Here is an 18,340-nt window from a genome sequence, read left to right on the forward strand (position 1 = left end):
ACACACTATGCAGTGAGTTGCAACAAATACCTTGCTCCTTTGTATACAACTATCCAATATATTTTAAATATATATTTATTTATATATATATATATATATATATATGTTCTTCTGGCTGTAGAAATGCACCGTAAAGCTATTTCACAGTGCAAAATGATGAAACCAGCCCAAATGAAGGCTGCATAATAACAATTCTGGTACAAGAAAATATTTACAGAGTTACTGGAAAGTGTAACAGTAGCTTTTATTCGCTTCAGAAAGGACCCCCAGTTTAAAGACAGGGATGGAACTGTGCTTTGTGGTCTGGGGTTTCAGACAGTTGATGAGGTTGGACCGTGGCTGCAGAACTGGAGTTTTGGCTCGTGTTCTGGAAGCTTTCTCCATTTATTTGGTCAGGTGACTGTGGTGGCGTGGAAAGAGGGGCCCTGTTAGTTGAAGCCAAGGTGCTGGAAGAACTGTCTGCATCGGACTGGAAAGACAGGGGCGGGTCCCTGGTTGGTATTTCTAAGGTGCCTAGACTCTCAGGCTGGGGGTCCCCTGTGTCCCCTCTGCTCAGGTCAGTCATACTGGTGCGTAGCCGCTCCCTGGCCAGCCAGTCTGAGATGGACAGGTCCTGGGCGGAGCATTTGGGCTTCAATCGATTCACAGCTGAAAGTTCGGATTCTCTGTCCCCGCTCTGCTCCTGGGCTTTCCAGAAATTCAGAACACTAATTTCAGTAGCATCCCTGTGCCCGCCCAGCGTGTGTCTGCGTTTGATGTTTTTCCTTTTGGCAGGATCGGCGATGGTTTTTTGACTTCCTACTCCAAACATGTCATCGGCTGGGGCTTTGGGCCTCAGTTTTAACCGATCGGCTATTTTTGTTTTCCAAGTGGGTTCTTGTTTGTCCGATTCGCTTCTGGCTGGTGGTGTCAGTAAATTTCCAGTGGATTTTCCTTTTTTCATAACGTCGAACACTTTGGTGATGGAAGGGGCTTCTTTCTCATTCTTGGAGTCTCCTAGACTCCCACTGTCTGATTTGAACCTGGCGGATTTCTTCCTGGACAGAGTGTCACACTCGATCAGTTTATGGGAGCTGAAGAGCTGTCTCCTGCTTTCTAAACTCGGCGTCAAACTTCCCTCCGTGCAGCTGACCTCACTGCCTTCTGAGTTTCTCCGGCTGGTCCTCGCCGCCTCTTGGAGTTTTCCTCGGAAGTGCCTGTCGGAGGCCAGGACGGCGGGGAAGACCGGGAAGTCGCTCTCGCTGTCCGTCTCCACCGGCCGGCCCTCGCTGACCAGCTCGCTCCTCTCGTCATCAGCTTCGTCTCCCCGGCTCTCAGCCATGGACTGCACCTCGGGGCTCAGCCGGCTGGAGTCAAGGCCGGCCAGGTAGGGAGTGGACGGTGCGCCGCCGTAGTCGGAGGTGATGCTGCCGACACTGACCAGGAGCTCGCTGTGCTTGGGCTCGGGGCTGGGGGGTTTCCTGGTGGGAAAGCTTGCCGGGGGAGCTGGGGCATGAGTGCTGAGTGGGGTGCCAGAGTCGGACCCCGTGTCTCCCAGGTGGGAGGTCTTCTGGGCCGCGAGGGCCCTGGGGCTCTCTCTCAGGACGGCGAAGCGACAGCTCAGGGTGGGTGACCGGCTCTGCTTGGTGCTTTGGGGGGCCGGGGGCTCCAAGCTCTCCCCCCGCGGGGCCCTCTGCTCAGCTCTGCCGCCTACGCTGCTGTCTTTCTTCGTGTTGTTTTCTTTGGGAGCAACGGTCCTTTGTTTTCGGCCCGGTGTCTCACTCTCTTTTTTGGACTCTTCTTTAATGTCGTGGTGACCCTGCTCTGAGTTTTCTTTCTTGAAAAACACATTGTCCAGCTCGTCTTCCGAGCTGCTGGGTTGTGCTTTTTCTTTTGGCTTTTTCCTCTTGCGACTGGCAGCCGCGAAGATGGAGGATACAAGCAGGTCCCTGCTGTACTGGTCTTTTCCGGATCCCCAAGAACCCTGGGAAGCAGAGATACAACACTTTGAACAGAACGTCATCGAGCTCACTTTCTGAAAAGGTTTCCCCCCAAATGTTTCTTTGTGTGTGTGTGTGACTGCTATTGCTTGATTTAAAAAAAAAAAAAAAACTTTTTAAAACTGACATATAGTTGATTTACAAGGTTGTGCCAATCTCTGCTGTACAGCAAAGTGACTCGGTTATAATACATATAGACATTCTTTTCCATTATGGTGCATCAAGGATATTGATATAGGGCCCTGTGCTATACAGTAGGACCTTGTTGTTTATCCATCCTATATGTAATAGTTTACATCTGCTAATCCCAAACTCCCAGTCCTTCCCTCCTCCACCCCAATTATTTCTTAACCACTAAAGCCAAGTACTAACAAGGTGTGGTTTTTACACCTCCTCTTAATTTGTGCCTAACATAAGTTTTTATTTTCAATTAATTAGAAACGGGACTAATTAATATTTATTTATTGACCAAGTCACAGGGCTCACATACCTGTCTTTCAGGGACACATTTTGTGTTTGGTGGCCCCCATCCCCCATTGTTCTTAACTTTTCTGTATCTATGGACCATCCCCGCTTTTGCTATACTCAGTGGGTCTACAGGTTCTCTCCTCTGGAACACAGGTTTCATAGTCAATATTCTGATGCTGGTTACTAAAATCTTATGACTACCTTTTTTCTAATTATAGATGTCACATGATACAGACACTGTGTCGCATAAGCTGATTAAGATAAGGGAACTTTTGGGTTCCTATTAGTTCAGTTAGGCTGGATCTGCAGAGAACGGCCTTAGGTAAACTAGGTTGGTAATGTCTTCACTGATCTCAAGGAACAACCAAATCAGAAAGTTCAAAAAACCTAAGGTCAATTCAAGATCTTAAATCCTTACCATAGAAACTCTGTCATGCCCTGTATTGAGAAAGTGGCAGTGCAGCCAACCAGCTTAGTCAGCTATGCCTAACAGGTTCCTGAAGATGACTGTTTAAGACCATTTAATTAACATATTCATAATGCTTACAGGCTCAGTTAATGGGGGAGAGGGGTGTCAATAAACCCTAGCTGGTTTAACACACCCCATTTAAGATGAGCAGGCAGCCAGTATGCTGAGTCAGAAGCTGAAAGTATGGTTTCTCTATTGTCATAAAACTTTTAGACAAGCTAGAACTATTATACTGAAGTCTTGAAAATTAAAGTAAAAACTTAGGCTGTTGTATTAAAAAGGACTTTCCAAAATCAAGTCAGATGTACAGAAAAAGTGAAGTCACTCAGTCGTGTCCGACTCTTTGCGACCCTGTGGACTGTAGCCCACCAGGCTCCTCAGTTCATGGGATTCTCCAGGCAAGAATACTGGAGTGGGTTGCCACTTCCTTCTCCAGGGGATCTTCCCGACCAAGGGATCGAACCCAAGTCTCCCGCATTGCAGGCAGACACTTTAACCTTGTTCTTCTAAAGGACTGTTTAATTATCCAGGACTTTTCTGATGCTTATTCACATTTTAACACATTCACATTCTGCTGAAGACCTCAGGGAATGATGGCTATGACTGGGCTCTGGATTAGAAGATCTGGTGTTTCTTTAGCCTGTTCTTCCCTCACTTGCTGCGTATGACACTGAGCAAGTGATTCAGTTTTCAACAACTCAATTTCATTGTTTATTTAAGTGAAAAAAAATTAGATTATCTTTAAGATTCCCAACATTGATGATTCTGTGATCACGTATATGTTAGAGGAAATGACTTTTACTTCTTTTATAATTGAAAACATTGTTACAAAAATATATCATTTGGTTATCTGCACCATAATTGATTAAGATGAAGAGATTGCTACAATTACAGGTTAAGAAATATGCTTCTAGTAAGAGGGATGGAAGAAATTTCAAAAATGTTTTTAAAACATAAAAATCTAAATCTGAAGTCTTATATTCTGGCAAAAAGAGGTGGAAAACTGGTCCAAAATAAGTAAGTCTAAGGAGACATGACAAAATAATGCAAGGATTGATCCTTGATTGCACCCTGTATACAAGAAAAAAAAAATTGTTGGGATGACTGGTCAAATGTGTGTAAATGCTGTACATTAGAAATAATAATGTATTGTACTCATTAAGTGCCTGAGTACAATAATTATACTCTAATTATACAGAATGCCCTTGTTCTTAGGTGACACACATGGAAGCACGTAGGGGTAAAGTGTTATATCTATAAGTAACTCAAATGACATAGAAAAAAATTACATACATATATGTCAAGAGTTACCAACTGAAAAATCTAGGGCAAAAGGTTTGAATGCTATTATTCCAGTAACTTAAAAATTTCCAAAATAAAAAGTTAGGGTAAAAAAATGATAAAAAAAAAATTTTTTAAAGACAGTAATAATCACAATATAAGTGATAGTGAATGATATATCATTAAATATTTGGCAATATTTTCTGCAAGAAATTAAATTACAATTTAGTCATATGTGACCTCATTATGCTTAGAAATGATATGTAACATTCATGTCTCATTTCCAAATAGAACATTTAAAAGTTTTTATTAACAATTTTACTTGCTACTATCTCAGCAGAGCAAAATTTGAAATAAAAAACTTTCTAACTATAAGAATGTCTTTAAAACTACTCAAATAGTTATGTACTTTGGTGGTGGTGTCAACAGAACACAAATTGTGTAAACAAAAATTGACTGTAAAAACAAAATTAATGACCTTGTTGAAAAGAAGGCAAGAATATTTTTTAAAAATATATATAATGATTAAGTCTATATCACTACTGAAATGTTTACAGATGAAATACAATGTTTGGCATTTGCTTCAAAATAGTCCCAAGGAGGAGGAAAGTGGGCAGGGTGCAGATAAGACAAATGTTGACCGTATGTTAATTGAGGATGGATAATGAGGACCGAACTGAACTGAATGAGGACTCATACTAGTCTGTCTACTTTTGAGTATGTTAGAAAATTTCCACATATAAGAACAAAGGGGGAAATGCCTATTTCTTTGTGTTATAGTAAACTATGCTGAGATAAACCCAACACCCCAATCCACAATCCAGTATTCCTCTATCATATTCTAAGCATTAATTTTCCCCTTTATAATACTCTGTTAGTCTGTGTCATCAGACACAGACAAGGGTGCACCACATATGAATCATAACCATCAGCCACAAAGCAATTCGCCCCTAAAATATTTCCCAACTGTAAGAAACAATTTACCTTAGATTTTGTTGAGTCACTAGTAGCTGAATCTGTGGGAAGTTAAGGAAAACACGGTCAGTATTGGTCAGATTCTTTACTGCTTTCCACAAACAATGCAAAAACTTATGGAAGAGACAGGCACAGAACAAAATGTGAAAGCAAAACTCAAAAAACAATAGAACACAGTGGATAGTCAGAGCTCACAAAGATGCAAGCTGCACCACAGAAAGCCACCGCCATGAAAGGATGCTGTGAATTGTAGGCAGAATCAGCTCAATGAGAGGGATGGCAAAGGAGCCCTGTACTAAACAAAACAGAAACACTAGTGTTTATTAAATTTTCTAAGTATTCAATCTAGCAATAAAGCAGCTCGAAGACCTTTTGAAGAATCACACTATGTACCACATCCTGTATCTGAAACTGATACACAATGTAGAACGTTTGAGATTGTTGGCTGCCCTCACTACAAATTGAGATGCTCAGACTTGGTGTTATCTACTTTGATTTTTGTCAGACTGTCAATGGTAAATTTGAGAAGCATTTACAGTATGCACAATATGCATTCGGATAACCCTGCTTCTAGGTCACTTTGGTGTCATGTTAAATCATGCTGATCTCTATGCTTTGGACCCCGGTTTCACATCTGTGCAGTCAGGGATCCTTTTGACTAGTTACATTGCTACCAGTTTTCCAATTATTTAGTAACAAATGCTATTATGAAAATGGAAAAATGGAGAGCATCATTTTACTGTCTGGCAAAAACTCAGATTGTACAAGTACAAAGAGGGTAGGAAGGGGCTAGCAGTCTTTAGGACAACATCAATTTTTGAAATTTTCTCTTTCAACTTCAGGGAAATGGATTTTCAGAGTTAATGAGCTGAGCCCCATGCCACACCCCTTTCAACACATGGCTCAATGCTTTATGACTTTAAGAACTGGTAGACCATACCATGCTATTTCTCCTCACGGTCTGCTTCAGAAATAACAAGAAACAGCAGAAAAACTTTTAAGAAAGTAGTCGTGATCTGTTTACAAGAATCGTAAGAGAAAATGTACACCACAGATCAGCTCGGTGTGCGTTTACAGGAATCGGGGGTTTCTGCAGACAAGGCAGCTACAGTGTGGACAACAGTCGTCCTTCTTCCTACAGTTCCAGCTGTCCATCAGGGACACCACGGAATCCACTAGCGACATTACCGTGTGATAGACTCCTCCCATCTCGCCTGTTCAACATCAGTATACATTTGCCTGTGTCAGTAAAGTGCTGGAAGAAAGACCCTTTAGGACTAAAACACGAACTAGAGACAAAGGGAGAACATGGCGTAAAACATGCTAGGTTAGTTGCAACAGTTTGGCAGGAGAAAACTTTCATCGAAAGAGCCTGCAAGAACTCGTATTTCACCAAATATTAGGGTGGCGAGAGAAAACAGAAGAAAGTGTCAAAGAGGTTGACTTTTACAGTGACCTCTGTAGTGACAAGATGATATATACTGCATTTATGGAAATGTTGCCCGTGAGCATTTTACATAGTTAACTTGCTGCTTTTTCAACAGAACATCCAGCTCGAGGTAGGAATTACTCGTAACAGTCTAGACCACACTTTCTGCCATCACAGCAACCACATACTCAGTAGCGGGTATCTGTTTTACCTTGTGATGACTATTACATGGAAACTGTGAATTAAAAAAAAAAAAAAAAAAAAAGAACAAAACAGTGGTTTGCATGCTCATTTTCCCTCATAGTTCCTTTCTGACAAGCATTACAACTCCATGCACTGCCCATGGCATTACAGTCACTGGAAGATAATCAAGATCAAATCAGAAAAGGAAGATTACATTCTTTTATTAGTAGAAAGGGAAAAAGAGAAGAAGAAAAGGAAAAAAAAATCAGAGTGAATTGTTACTTATGATTGATTTGCTCTTTCATGTTATAAAAATTTAGCTTTTAATCTAAAGCTCAATACTGCCCAGGCAAGAGTTACCTGATACATCTCCAGGGGAGACGCCTGTCCTTCCAATGTTGGTGAGTAAATGATCTATGTTTGGCACTGGCTGGGAGTCTACTGTGTTTTCCTCCTGCACTGTCGCCTATGGTTAATAAACAAAGATCTCTTCATCATCTCTTCACAGATACTTTCTTTAAAATTCAAACAACATTTAGTAAAAGACACATTACTGAGTGGAGGACATATACTGAATTTTTTTACACTGTTTGCAGATAATTAATTACCAAACAAGCATCATACTTGGGCTTTCATTTGATCAGAAACTGAGGTGCTATATAGACCTGCTTCCGAGATGCAAAGCAGACAATAGCATACAAAGCAGGAAGGTGACACTGTTGTAGGGTCAGCATCTCACGTGTCCCCAGAACAGAGTATATAAACGCTGACAGCCAATACTTACAAGAGGTTCTTCAGCACCTTCTTCTGTGAAAAACCAGTCATGCTAAAATTTAAAATAAAGACGGTGAAAAAGAGAAATTAAATAACCCCCTAAAGAGATCTATATTTTGGAGGATAGCACAGAAAAAAAAGTAATTTTTCTTAGGGGAAAAAATAAATTATAACCATATGCTACCCTGCCAACTATCAGCTGCTCATGAAGAAGAACTTTCTCGATGAGCCGAAGCCGGAACTTACGTGCTGGATGAGTGTCTCTACGATCTTGTACTGGTCTGGCATGTGAGTGACCATGTGCGTCATGTTATCTTCGGAGGTTCTCACTAGAGTTGGACCAAACACTATGGCTAGGTTTCTTGGTTCCATCTGCAACAAAGGATATTAGAAAACATCATAACGTTTCTTAAGAAAGTAGGCTTAAATTCCCATTGCATGTTTGGCATTTTATTTCTGAAAGGTTCTTTTGATGAAAAAGAATTCAAAACAATGGTTGACTGATGTGTGTAAAATAGTAATAATACTTCCTGGTTGGGATTTCCATAAACAAATCTATATGTAAATTTTTTCTTGCTTTAATGACAATATACAACACAACTGACATTTTTTCCAAGAAGTGTTTGATTGAAAGCAATTTATCTAGTTCACAACTAGTATTATAGGGAATTCCCTAGTGGTCCAGTGGTTAAGGCTCCACGATTCCACTGCAGGGGCATGAGTTCGATTCCTGGTCAGAGAACTGCACAGCACAGCTAAAAAGAAGTATTACCAAAGCTGGATTAACTCACAAAAGTATTAAAATCAAAGGGAATAAAATTTGTAAAAGAACAGGGAAAACCTCTCTCCTCAAAAACCAAAAATTGGAAATAAATATATAAAAATTTCCAAATTTGCCCAAGTGGTACATTAAGATCATGAATATGTAAAAATCTAATGTTTGAAAATATTCTTTTGATAAAACCTTTACTTCAACCAAGACTTCCAAAGCCTTTTGCTCACCCTTGTACCAATATGAATACCTCAGTATTACAAACCTAGATGTTTGTATGTTTGTTTCCATATTTTGTATTCCTGTTTAACTACCCAGTTATCAAAGGTACACATCTTTTTTGTTATATCTTATAGTGTTTAGTATAATCTTTTGACCTCAAGATTTGATTAAAACATTAAATAACCAATCCCAAAAACATACCAGAGAGTAAAACACCATTGTAGAATTAAAAAAAAAAAAATCAAACTGATCTAGGGACGCATACCAAAAATTCAGTTCCCATCCATCACTATACAGTTGATCCCCTTTACCCTGTCACCCTGCCTTCAGCCCCCACCCTCCTTCCCTGCATCCCCAACCCTCCTCCCCTCTGGTACCACTGCTCTGTTCTCTGTATCAGTGAATTTTTTTGTTTGGTTTTGTTTGTTCATTTATATGGTGTGTGGGTTTTTTAAATTCCATATGATATTCATAAAAAAACCATTTCTTTAAATCAATCAGGAAAAATTACACATGAATAGAATAGTAAGATAATATTAAAGTATACTAAATTTTGGTGTGTTTGATAAAGGTAATATGGTGGTATTAAAACAAAACAAAGAAAAGGTCTTATCTGTTTAAACCAAAACAAAGGAAATGTCTGTCGTTTGTCACTGTACTACTTGATACATTTTTACTGTTGTTTTATGCAAGCACTGCACATTCAAAATATTAAGGTACAGTTGAAAAATAAAAAGTAAACTTTCTTTTTCATTTTTCTTGCTGGATAAACATAAAAGAGAACGTCTTTAAAAAACAGTAATTGATATTTTGGGGATCTTTTGCTTTTAAGAGTGATCTTTAGAGGGACTTAACCAGCAATATTATGTATTTTAGAGCTTTTGTTTAATTATAACCTATTTTTGATTATTTGGCCTGAAGCAGGGGAGCATGTCTTTTCAACTGAAGCCACTGAAAACACATCTCTTCAATAAAGAGTTTACATACCTTATTTTTTTCTGAATTTTCTGCTACTGTCTTCAGATGAGCCGAAAGAAACTTGAGTGTTTCATAATGATGTTCGGGCAAATCGTGAATCTGAAACATATTATTTGCATGATGGATTTAAATGCTGAACTTTTGTTGTACCTCCAAAAATACAAAATAATACCTACTAGTCTTTTTAATGTTTTCAGACGATCTAGAGGATCTTCCTTACGATTGGCTTCAATAAAGTCGGCGTATTTATCTGACAACAACAGTAAGAACAAAAAAAAAATTCATCTTAAATTGTTCAAGTGAGCTGTAATCAAGTTTCCCTTTAAGATTCAATTTCAAACTATGATTAAAAAGAAAGACAAAATAGTAAAGACCACAAGTAGCCTTTGAAATGTTGTCTTTGAAACTGCTATAGTTTTTAATATCTCCTAAGCCAACGCATTTTGGACTGTTTTGTTGACCATGATGGCTACTCCATTTCTTCTAAGGGATTCCTGCCCTCAGTAGTAGATATAATGGTCATCTGAGTTAAATTCACCCATTCCAGTCCATTTCAGTTTGCTGATTCCTCGAATGTCGATGTTCACTCTTGCCATCTCCTGTTTGACCACTTCCAATTTCGCCTTGATTCATGGACCTAACATTCCAGGTTCCTATGCAGTATTGCTCTTTACAGCATCAGACCTTGCTTCTATCACCAGTCACATCCACAACTGGGTATTGTTTTTGCTTTGGCTCTATCCCTTCCTTCTTTCTGGAGTTATTTCTCCACTGATCTCCAGTACCATATTGGGCACCTACTGACCTGGGGAGTTCCTCTTTCAGTATCCTATACTGTTTTGGGGGCTTTTCATACTGTTCATGGGGTTCTGAAGGCAAGAATACCGAAGTGGTTTGCCATTCCCTTGTCCAGTGGACCACATTCTGGTTCCAAATAGGAAAAGGAGTCCGTCAAGGCTGTATATTGTCACCCTGCTTATTTAACTTATATGCAGAGTACATCATGAGAAACGCTGGGCTGGAAGAAGCACAAGCTGGAATCAAGATTGCTGGGAGAAATATCAATAACCTCAGATATGCAAATGACACCACCCTTATGACAGAAAGTGAAGAGGAACTAAAAAGCCTCTTGAGGAAAGTGAAAGAGGAGAGTGAAAAAGTTGGCTTAAAGCTCAACATTCAGAAAACGAAGATCATGGCATCTGGCCCCATCACTTCATGGGAAATAGATGGGGAAACAGTGGAAACAGTGTCAGACTTTATTTTTGGGGAGCTCCAAAATCACTGCAGATGGTGACTGCAGCCATGAAATTAAGACGCTTACTCCTTGGAAGAAAAGTTATGACCAACCTAGATAGTATATTCAAAAGCAGAGACATTACTTTGCCAACAAAGGTCCGTCTAGTCAAGGCTATGGTTTTTCCAGTAGTCGTGTATGGATGTGAGAGTTGGACTGTGAAGAAAGCTGAGCGCCGAAGAATTGATGTTTTTGAACTGTGGTGTTGGAGAAGACTCTTGAGAGTCCCTTGGACTGCAAGGAGATCCAACCAGTCCATTCTAAAGGAGATTAGTCCTGGATATTCTTTGGAAGGACTGATGCTAAAGCTGAAACTCCAGTACTTTGGCCACCTCATGCGAAGAGTTGACTCATTGGAAAAGACTGATGCTGGGAGGAATCGCAGGCAGGAGGAGAAGGGGACAACAGAGGATGAGGTGACTGGATGGCATCACCGACTCGATGGACATGAGTTTGAGTGAACTCTGCGAGTTGGTGATGGACAGGGAGGCCTGGCGTGCTGCGATTCACGGGGTCACAAAGAGTCGGACATGACTGAGCAACTGAACTAACTGACTGACTGAAGCCAACGCAAGGAAAAGGCAATGGCACCCCACTCCAGTACTCTTGCCTGGAAAATCCCATGGATGGAGGAGCCTGGTAGGCTGCAGTCCATGGGGTTGCGAAGAGTCAGACATGACTGAGTGACTTCACTTTCCCTTTTGACTTTCATGCATTGGAGAAGGAAATGGCGACCCACTCCAGTGTTCTTGCCTGGAGAATCCCAGAGACGGGGGAGCCTGGTTGGCTGCCGTCTCTGGGGTCACACAGAGTCGGACACGACTGAAGCGACTTAGCAGCAGCAGCAGCAGCAAGCCAATGCAAGAGACCCAAGAGACATTGTTTTGATCCCTAGTTTGGGAAAATCCCCTGGAGAAGGAAATGGCAACCCACTTCTTGCCTGGAAAATCCCTTGGACAGAGAAGCCTGGTGGGCTACCGTCCATGAGGTTGCAGAGTCAGACACAACTGAGTGACTGAGCACACATGCATATACAAGCCTTATCAAATAAAGGAAATTCCCTAGAACGTGAGTTTGCTGAGGGTACATCAGTCTGTCCACTTTCTCTCTCTTCACTGCAATACCCGCTACAGGGTCTTATCTCAGTCAAATAGTAGGCTTGGCTGAAAAACTGTTTTTCTACTAATTGTACTGTAGAATGTCTGAGGCTTTTCACTGAGAACAATAATAAAAGTATTTTCAACTTGGCTGTAAACATGAATGAACAGAATAATATATATTTTTAATGAACTGTAATAATTTTTTAATAAACTCTACATTTCACTGAAATGTATCAGGAGGGAAAAACAATCCAGATCACAAAAATAACACACAATTATGCTTTGTATTCTAATAAGAACTAAACAAAACCTCCTGTTCCCTTTGACGAAAGCATTTTCTCCCAGTTTAATTGAATATGCTGTGGGTTCCCAACAATGTATGGTTCACTTGTTTCATCTGGTGTCTTTGGTGGAGGTAAACTTACCATTTGTGAAGAGAGGTTCTGGGAGTTTTCTGAAGAAGGATTTTAGTAAACTGCTGATCACATTCAAATCTCGCCATTTCTGGTTATGCAAGATAAAAATACAGTATTTTTATAGTCAATACCACCAAAGGGGGGGGGGGGAGACAACAACACAGACCAGTAATTCAAACAGAAATACCCAAATAAAAAAAAAAAAGACACAAACTTACATCATCTTGTATATCAATATCAGCCATTCCCTTGTTCAGCTCCTCCTGCATACTGGAGATGGCTGCATTGTTTCCAGGGACTCTGTAAATACCTGTATATTCGAGACCTCTCTCTTCAACTAATTTACAACATATGTCAACTATTAATGGAATATACTGCAAAACAAGAAACAAACATTTATTTAACACCATATGAATGTTTATCTTCAGTTAATAGATGTGTATCATAGCTAAAAGACCCTTTCCATCAAAAAGGAAACAGTATATGAATTGCTGTTATTTGATACAGAGAAAATGAATATAGACACTGCAGAACTGGGAAGAGATAAAACCAACAGGAGATGTTTGAGTCAGTGGAGAAAGAATGAGTAAGTCAAGACAGAAAGGAGAATCCATAGTAATAAAAGTCTAAGGAGGAAATAAGAGCAAATAAGAGAATGTGGAAACAGTTCAGTTGAATAAAAGAAGGGTAAAGGGAAAGAAGAAGGTTAGAATAACATTCACTCACTCGTGATATGAATCTTAACATGCGCATTGTAAACACACAGACACATTTACATCTATAACACTTTCTCAATCAAGTCCTTGTTCCTATGCTTCTTTAAACACACATGACTTGAAAATGAATTCTTACCAAGCATTTTGAATACATTCCTACTGGTTGAATAATTATTCCATTTCAGAGTCAATATATTAGCAAAAAACGTTACAAAAATTACTCAACACACTCATACAGGTCAAAAACACTTCGAGAAACTAAGGTCTGTTAACACAAGGAAAATATTCAACAGACCGACAGACATGCCCTGTGATCTGCAGGGCTGTGTACTCAGGTCCCAATATGACTACGGCTGAATTAATGACTTTAGGAAGTCTGGTTGGCCGGTGTCTCCTACCCGGTTTGTATGAGCTGGTGGGCAATCGTCCAGTCTGACCCCGAATGTTCCTGTAGCAGTAGGCTTTTTCTCAAATGTCTTTCTCATAATACTTGGAATGCCTTTTCTCCACGTGCCTTTGTCTTTTGGAGGACTGGTATCATCTTTTGATTGTTTTTCAAAACAAAATGACATAAGAGAAAATGGAAACAAGAGTATCTAAATCATGACTTTAAAGATTCTTAATCAAGATTTATATAAGTCAGAGTCCTGTTCTGTAAAGAATACAAACATTATTTATCAAACATATTCTATTCTATTCTCTTCCAAATGTAACACTCCTTTCAACCTTCCAGATAATCTATTAATAGTTGGAATCATGTATGCTTCTTCACCTTTTGACTATCTGTACCATGATTTTCTTCAAAACAGTCAAGAAAACAATCAGTGTGACATCTTTATAGTGAGACTTTAGCAAAAGGAAATATATTGATTCTATTTCAAAATGAAAGTGCCTGGATCTTCATTATTAATCAAACTGGTAGTTTTTCATGTGTATATATGTGTTGGATTTTCCCTTTCTTGGTCTTTATTGCATTAACAAGAACTGATGTCTTGGACTCCCACCTTAAGAAAGGCCCCACTAGCCTAGATCAGGGACCAGTGATCTCTGGGTTAGTTCACCCTGAGCTGAGGTCCACAGAAAAATATGAAAATGTCTTTGCAATCCCAATTTTGTTTTATTAAAAAATATTTTTAACTGATTTTAGTTGATTGACTATAATCCCTGTTTTATTTTACTTTCTATTTATTTATTTTTTTTGGCTGCACCATGGGGCATGTGGGATCTTAGTTCCCCAACCAGGGATCGAACCCACACCCCCTACAGGGGAAGCTCAGAGTCCTAACCACTGGACTGCCAAAGAAGTCCCTATGGTCCCAATTTTAAATCCTACATGTATCTAGGAATACTGGTGTCAATACCTTTACTGAGAAGCTTCCTTTCTGACTCCTCCTTGGGAGAGTGTGGACTCTGAGTCCGAGGCTCTGCTTTAGCACCAAGTAGGGTTTGCCGGATACTGAGACTCTGGCGAGGGGTCTTCGGCAATGGCTCTGCTTTGCTGCCAAAAGAAAGGGACATTTGTGAACAAACATTTTTACAATGTTTTGTGAACAAGTATTTTTACATCCTAATGACCTAGGAGGCACGGTGGGGTTCTCACCTCATTAGACTGTTGTATTCTTTTATTCTTCGACTAATTAGGTCCCTGTTAGTGACTCCAGTGTCCTATAGAATAAACAGAAGGTAAAATGAGAAAGCCAATTCTAAATTTAAATAGGGATCCTACATTTTTTTGGTGGCAGGGGATATGGGTGGGGGGGCTCCATACTACTTTGCTCATTCAATACCGACGCTATGGAGTGGTTTTAAAACCTCTATTCAAATCATGACCCAACATCATTAAGTGACAAATGCTCCAAGTGCCTCTCCCATTTCCAAGAGCTTTCCGTATCCCCGCAATACCTAGACAACCAGCAAGTTGCCAGTGTTCAAATTTATTGAACTCATCTGTCATTTTTAATAAATAACGGGGAAACAGAGAGCCAGTTTTTTTCTTGCTAACCCCAGAAAGATTGTTAGAACAGAAAAGCTCAAAACTGTTTTTTTTTTTTTAACCTCAACAATATACTGTATGGAAAACTCAGAGCTGACCATACGATAATGATTTTTTTCCCCTACAGATTCCAGCTCTATATTGACATGTGTCCTCAAATATATTCTTTACTTGTCTCATTTTGATCATAGAGAACATTATAATTTACAAAGAATACAGGTTTTGTAAATTCTCGGATTCAAATCTATTCTTTTCATTTACCAACTGAAAAAGGATATGGTTAAGACCTAGAATAAGATTGCCTGGGTTTAAGTCTTGGTCCTGACACTTCCAAGCTATGTGACTTTGAGGACACTACTTAACCTCTCTTTGTTAAATAGTTCCCATGTTTGAAACACGGTAATGATAATAGTGGGACACATTCATATGATTACTGTGATTAACCAACGTAAAAATGCTTAAAAGACTGACTGCCATATGCTATATGCTCAGTGAATTATTACTTTCTGAGCTATAAAACTGGGTGGAAATATCTGTGTCTGAAAAATCAGATGATAGTGATGATGGCTGGCATGAAGTGCATGTTCATGACCTACCAGGCACTGGGCTGCATTCTTTGTAAGCGTCACCGCCATCAACCCTTAAAACAGCCCTACGTCTCAAAGATGAAGTCATCTACTGCCCAGTACAACACCTGGCACAGAGCAGGTGCTGATTCAAACAGGAACTCCTGTGAATTGCTACTTAGAGCTGAAATCTATATCCAAGTTCTGATTTTCCCTCTTCACTGTGACAAAACTCACTCATGTTTTTTATAGTGGTGTTTGTAGAAAAAGGGTTGTATTGACACGGATCTGGGGTTCATTGTTAGTGACAAACAAGAAGGAGTATACACTATCAGAGGAAAACAATTAGGTATTTTTCTTATGAACGAAGTTTTCATGATTTAAACTGGATATAATGGAAATGACTAAATTTGAAAACATAATTTGCATAATTTTATGCTTGATGTAGGTGTTCCTGAATACTGTAAGAGGAAAGAACCTTGTGTTTTTCTTTTTTTGTCATAACAATGGGTCACACAAAAGGAGAACAACATCTAAGAAAAACTGTTGATAGGAAAAAGGCACCCTTGAGTGAAATCTAGACTTAATCATTGCTGAATCTGCTCTGTAGAGTTTATAGTTATGTACACGTAAAAACAGTATCTTCACTACTGGAATTTCTGCTGTAGAAATATCTTGATGGCTGTGAGTCAGAAACTCCTTATTAAAAAGAAAAGTTGGCTTATCACATGATTTCCAATAATGCAAGTTTTCTTAGAATCTAATTACTGTATTATTATAGGCTATATTATACTCTTGCCTGCACCATTTCATTAAAAAAAAAACACCACACTATCAGTATCTCTTTGAATTTACACAGCGATTTGAGAAGCATTTTCAGTGTAACTTAAGCCCCACAACAATCCTGGTCTTAAGATAAAGAAACAGAGTATTTGGTCATTAAGGTAATGACCAGGACTAGGAACCTAGATCTTTGATCAGTTCACTGTTTGACAAAGGATGCAGAATATCTGAATTATCTATTTCTCTAGCTCAGTAATGATGATTTTCCAGTAAGTGAAAATAATATAAATATTAATATGTACACTGAATTCTTCTTCTTGTTTTTTTTTTTTGTGTGTGTGGGGGTTGGGGGTGAGGAATGCAGCTTGAGGTTCCTAACCTCAGTTCCCTGACTAGGGATCAAACCCATGCCCTCAGCAATGGGAGCACAGAGTTCTGACCAGTCAACCACCAGGGAATTCCCTGAGTTTTCCTTCTGGTCACCTATTTTTAAGTGAAAATAGCATACTATAATTTTTTTTAAGTGATGTATCAGATTCTTTCAGTCTTCTTTTAAAAAACCATTGTGAAGGTTGTTGGTTTTATTGATGTCATTTTGGACAATCACCTCCTCGTTTAAATTGCTGCTCTCCTGGATGGTTTTGATCCAGGCTAACATGTCATCCCTGTCTTCAGCCTGAAACAGGCACTCGCAGTCGGATGTGGTGAGTCGAAAGACATTCTTCCTCTTGGTCTCGCTGTACGAGATGTCTATTAAGCAGGCGTTAACGCTGATGGGCTGCTCCTCCTCAGACGGAGTCGTCTGTTCTCGTTTATCTTTGTACAGATACAGCGAATGGCCCCGAAGTACAACATACATCTGCTTCCATGGCCGAATACTTCCACCAACTCGCTGGAGAGCAAGAGACACGTCAGACAGACTCAGCACTCGGCTAAACCTTAGTGCAGAACAGACACACCGAGCAGAGCTGTTACCATGCAGAAATGTTAACCCAAGGTGGCAGGTGCCTGCTTTACGTCAACGTGCATTTGTTAGGGGAGGAAAGGCAAAATTTGTGGAATGTAAACCAAGTGGGGCACTGCATTCCTATCACAGTCAAGGGTAGTGAAACCTCAACCTTAATTGGGTCCAGAAAATAAAATGAACAAAGTTAATTAGGATAAAGCGGGTGTAGCAAAATATATTAAAAAATGCTAAGGAAATAGAAAATAAGGAAAAAGATCAGTCAGAAAAATCTTTTGAGTGAAAGCAAGGCTTAGATCATGCAAATGATAAACACTGCATAAGGTGATTCCAAAATGATATGTACGAGTGATGAATTTAGTTAGCAAAATTGATCAATTTTATATGGTCAAGCAACAACATCCAGAGTGGGTTTTCTAAAGAAAAGAAAAGAAAAGTTTGATACTCTTTGGACAGTATTATAGTTTTCTTATAAATTAACTGCCCAAATATTGTAGGGAATTTTCTGGTAAAGTTTTTATTATATTGTTATCTGCTTCATGAAGCATATATTGATACTGTGATATTCATTTAAATATCTTTTATGTTTGTAAAATAAATGGAATGATAAAGCTATTTTAAAGGCAACTTAACAGAGTAAACTGGAAGACGCTGAATAAAAGTTTTTAAATATTAACATGGAGAATTGCCACTCCCTAAAGGACTATCCTATGATAATCCATGGGTAATAAATTCTTTTAATAAGAGAAGCAGAGTTCCTTCTTAAATACTCTGATGTCACTTTAATGTTACCAAGATAAAAGATAACATAGTCCATATGTAATTGATATAAAGAATGAAAGAGGAATTAAATTTTAAAAGATATTAAATTAAATCACTGATCAGAATTTTTTAAAACAATTTTTCCTGTATGTCAATAAAGATACTTATAAATGTTTTCGACTCTTCTTATTATGTATATGTTGCCATTTTCCG

At 39.1% G+C, this 18,340-nt stretch overlaps 1 protein-coding gene across 3 annotated transcripts in view; it reads right to left on the minus strand.

The window, feature by feature from the left end:
• Positions 1 to 223: 223 nt before the first annotated feature.
• Positions 224 to 18,340, minus strand: part of ARHGAP21 (Rho GTPase activating protein 21) — a 129,118-nt gene continuing 111,001 nt past the window's right edge. For all 3 annotated transcript variants that reach the window (XM_069547472.1, XM_069547470.1, XM_069547471.1), the window contains 13 exons: positions 17,009 to 17,293; positions 14,660 to 14,724; positions 14,421 to 14,557; positions 13,458 to 13,600; positions 12,562 to 12,717; positions 12,353 to 12,431; positions 9,707 to 9,780; positions 9,540 to 9,629; positions 7,805 to 7,930; positions 7,569 to 7,610; positions 7,145 to 7,250; positions 5,182 to 5,213; positions 224 to 1,963 (listed from right to left, as the gene is read on the minus strand). In XM_069547472.1, coding sequence (XP_069403573.1) covers positions 272 to 1,963; positions 5,182 to 5,213; positions 7,145 to 7,250; positions 7,569 to 7,610; positions 7,805 to 7,930; positions 9,540 to 9,629; positions 9,707 to 9,780; positions 12,353 to 12,431; positions 12,562 to 12,717; positions 13,458 to 13,600; positions 14,421 to 14,557; positions 14,660 to 14,724; positions 17,009 to 17,293 — 3,027 coding nt within the window. In that variant the 3' untranslated portion in view covers positions 224 to 271. The remainder of the gene's footprint in view (positions 1,964 to 5,181; positions 5,214 to 7,144; positions 7,251 to 7,568; positions 7,611 to 7,804; positions 7,931 to 9,539; positions 9,630 to 9,706; positions 9,781 to 12,352; positions 12,432 to 12,561; positions 12,718 to 13,457; positions 13,601 to 14,420; positions 14,558 to 14,659; positions 14,725 to 17,008; positions 17,294 to 18,340) is intronic.

The sequence above is a fragment of the Ovis canadensis genome, chromosome 13 (genome assembly GCF_042477335.2).
Source record: "Ovis canadensis isolate MfBH-ARS-UI-01 breed Bighorn chromosome 13, ARS-UI_OviCan_v2, whole genome shotgun sequence".
In the NCBI taxonomy this organism is placed as follows: domain Eukaryota; kingdom Metazoa; phylum Chordata; class Mammalia; order Artiodactyla; family Bovidae; genus Ovis; species Ovis canadensis.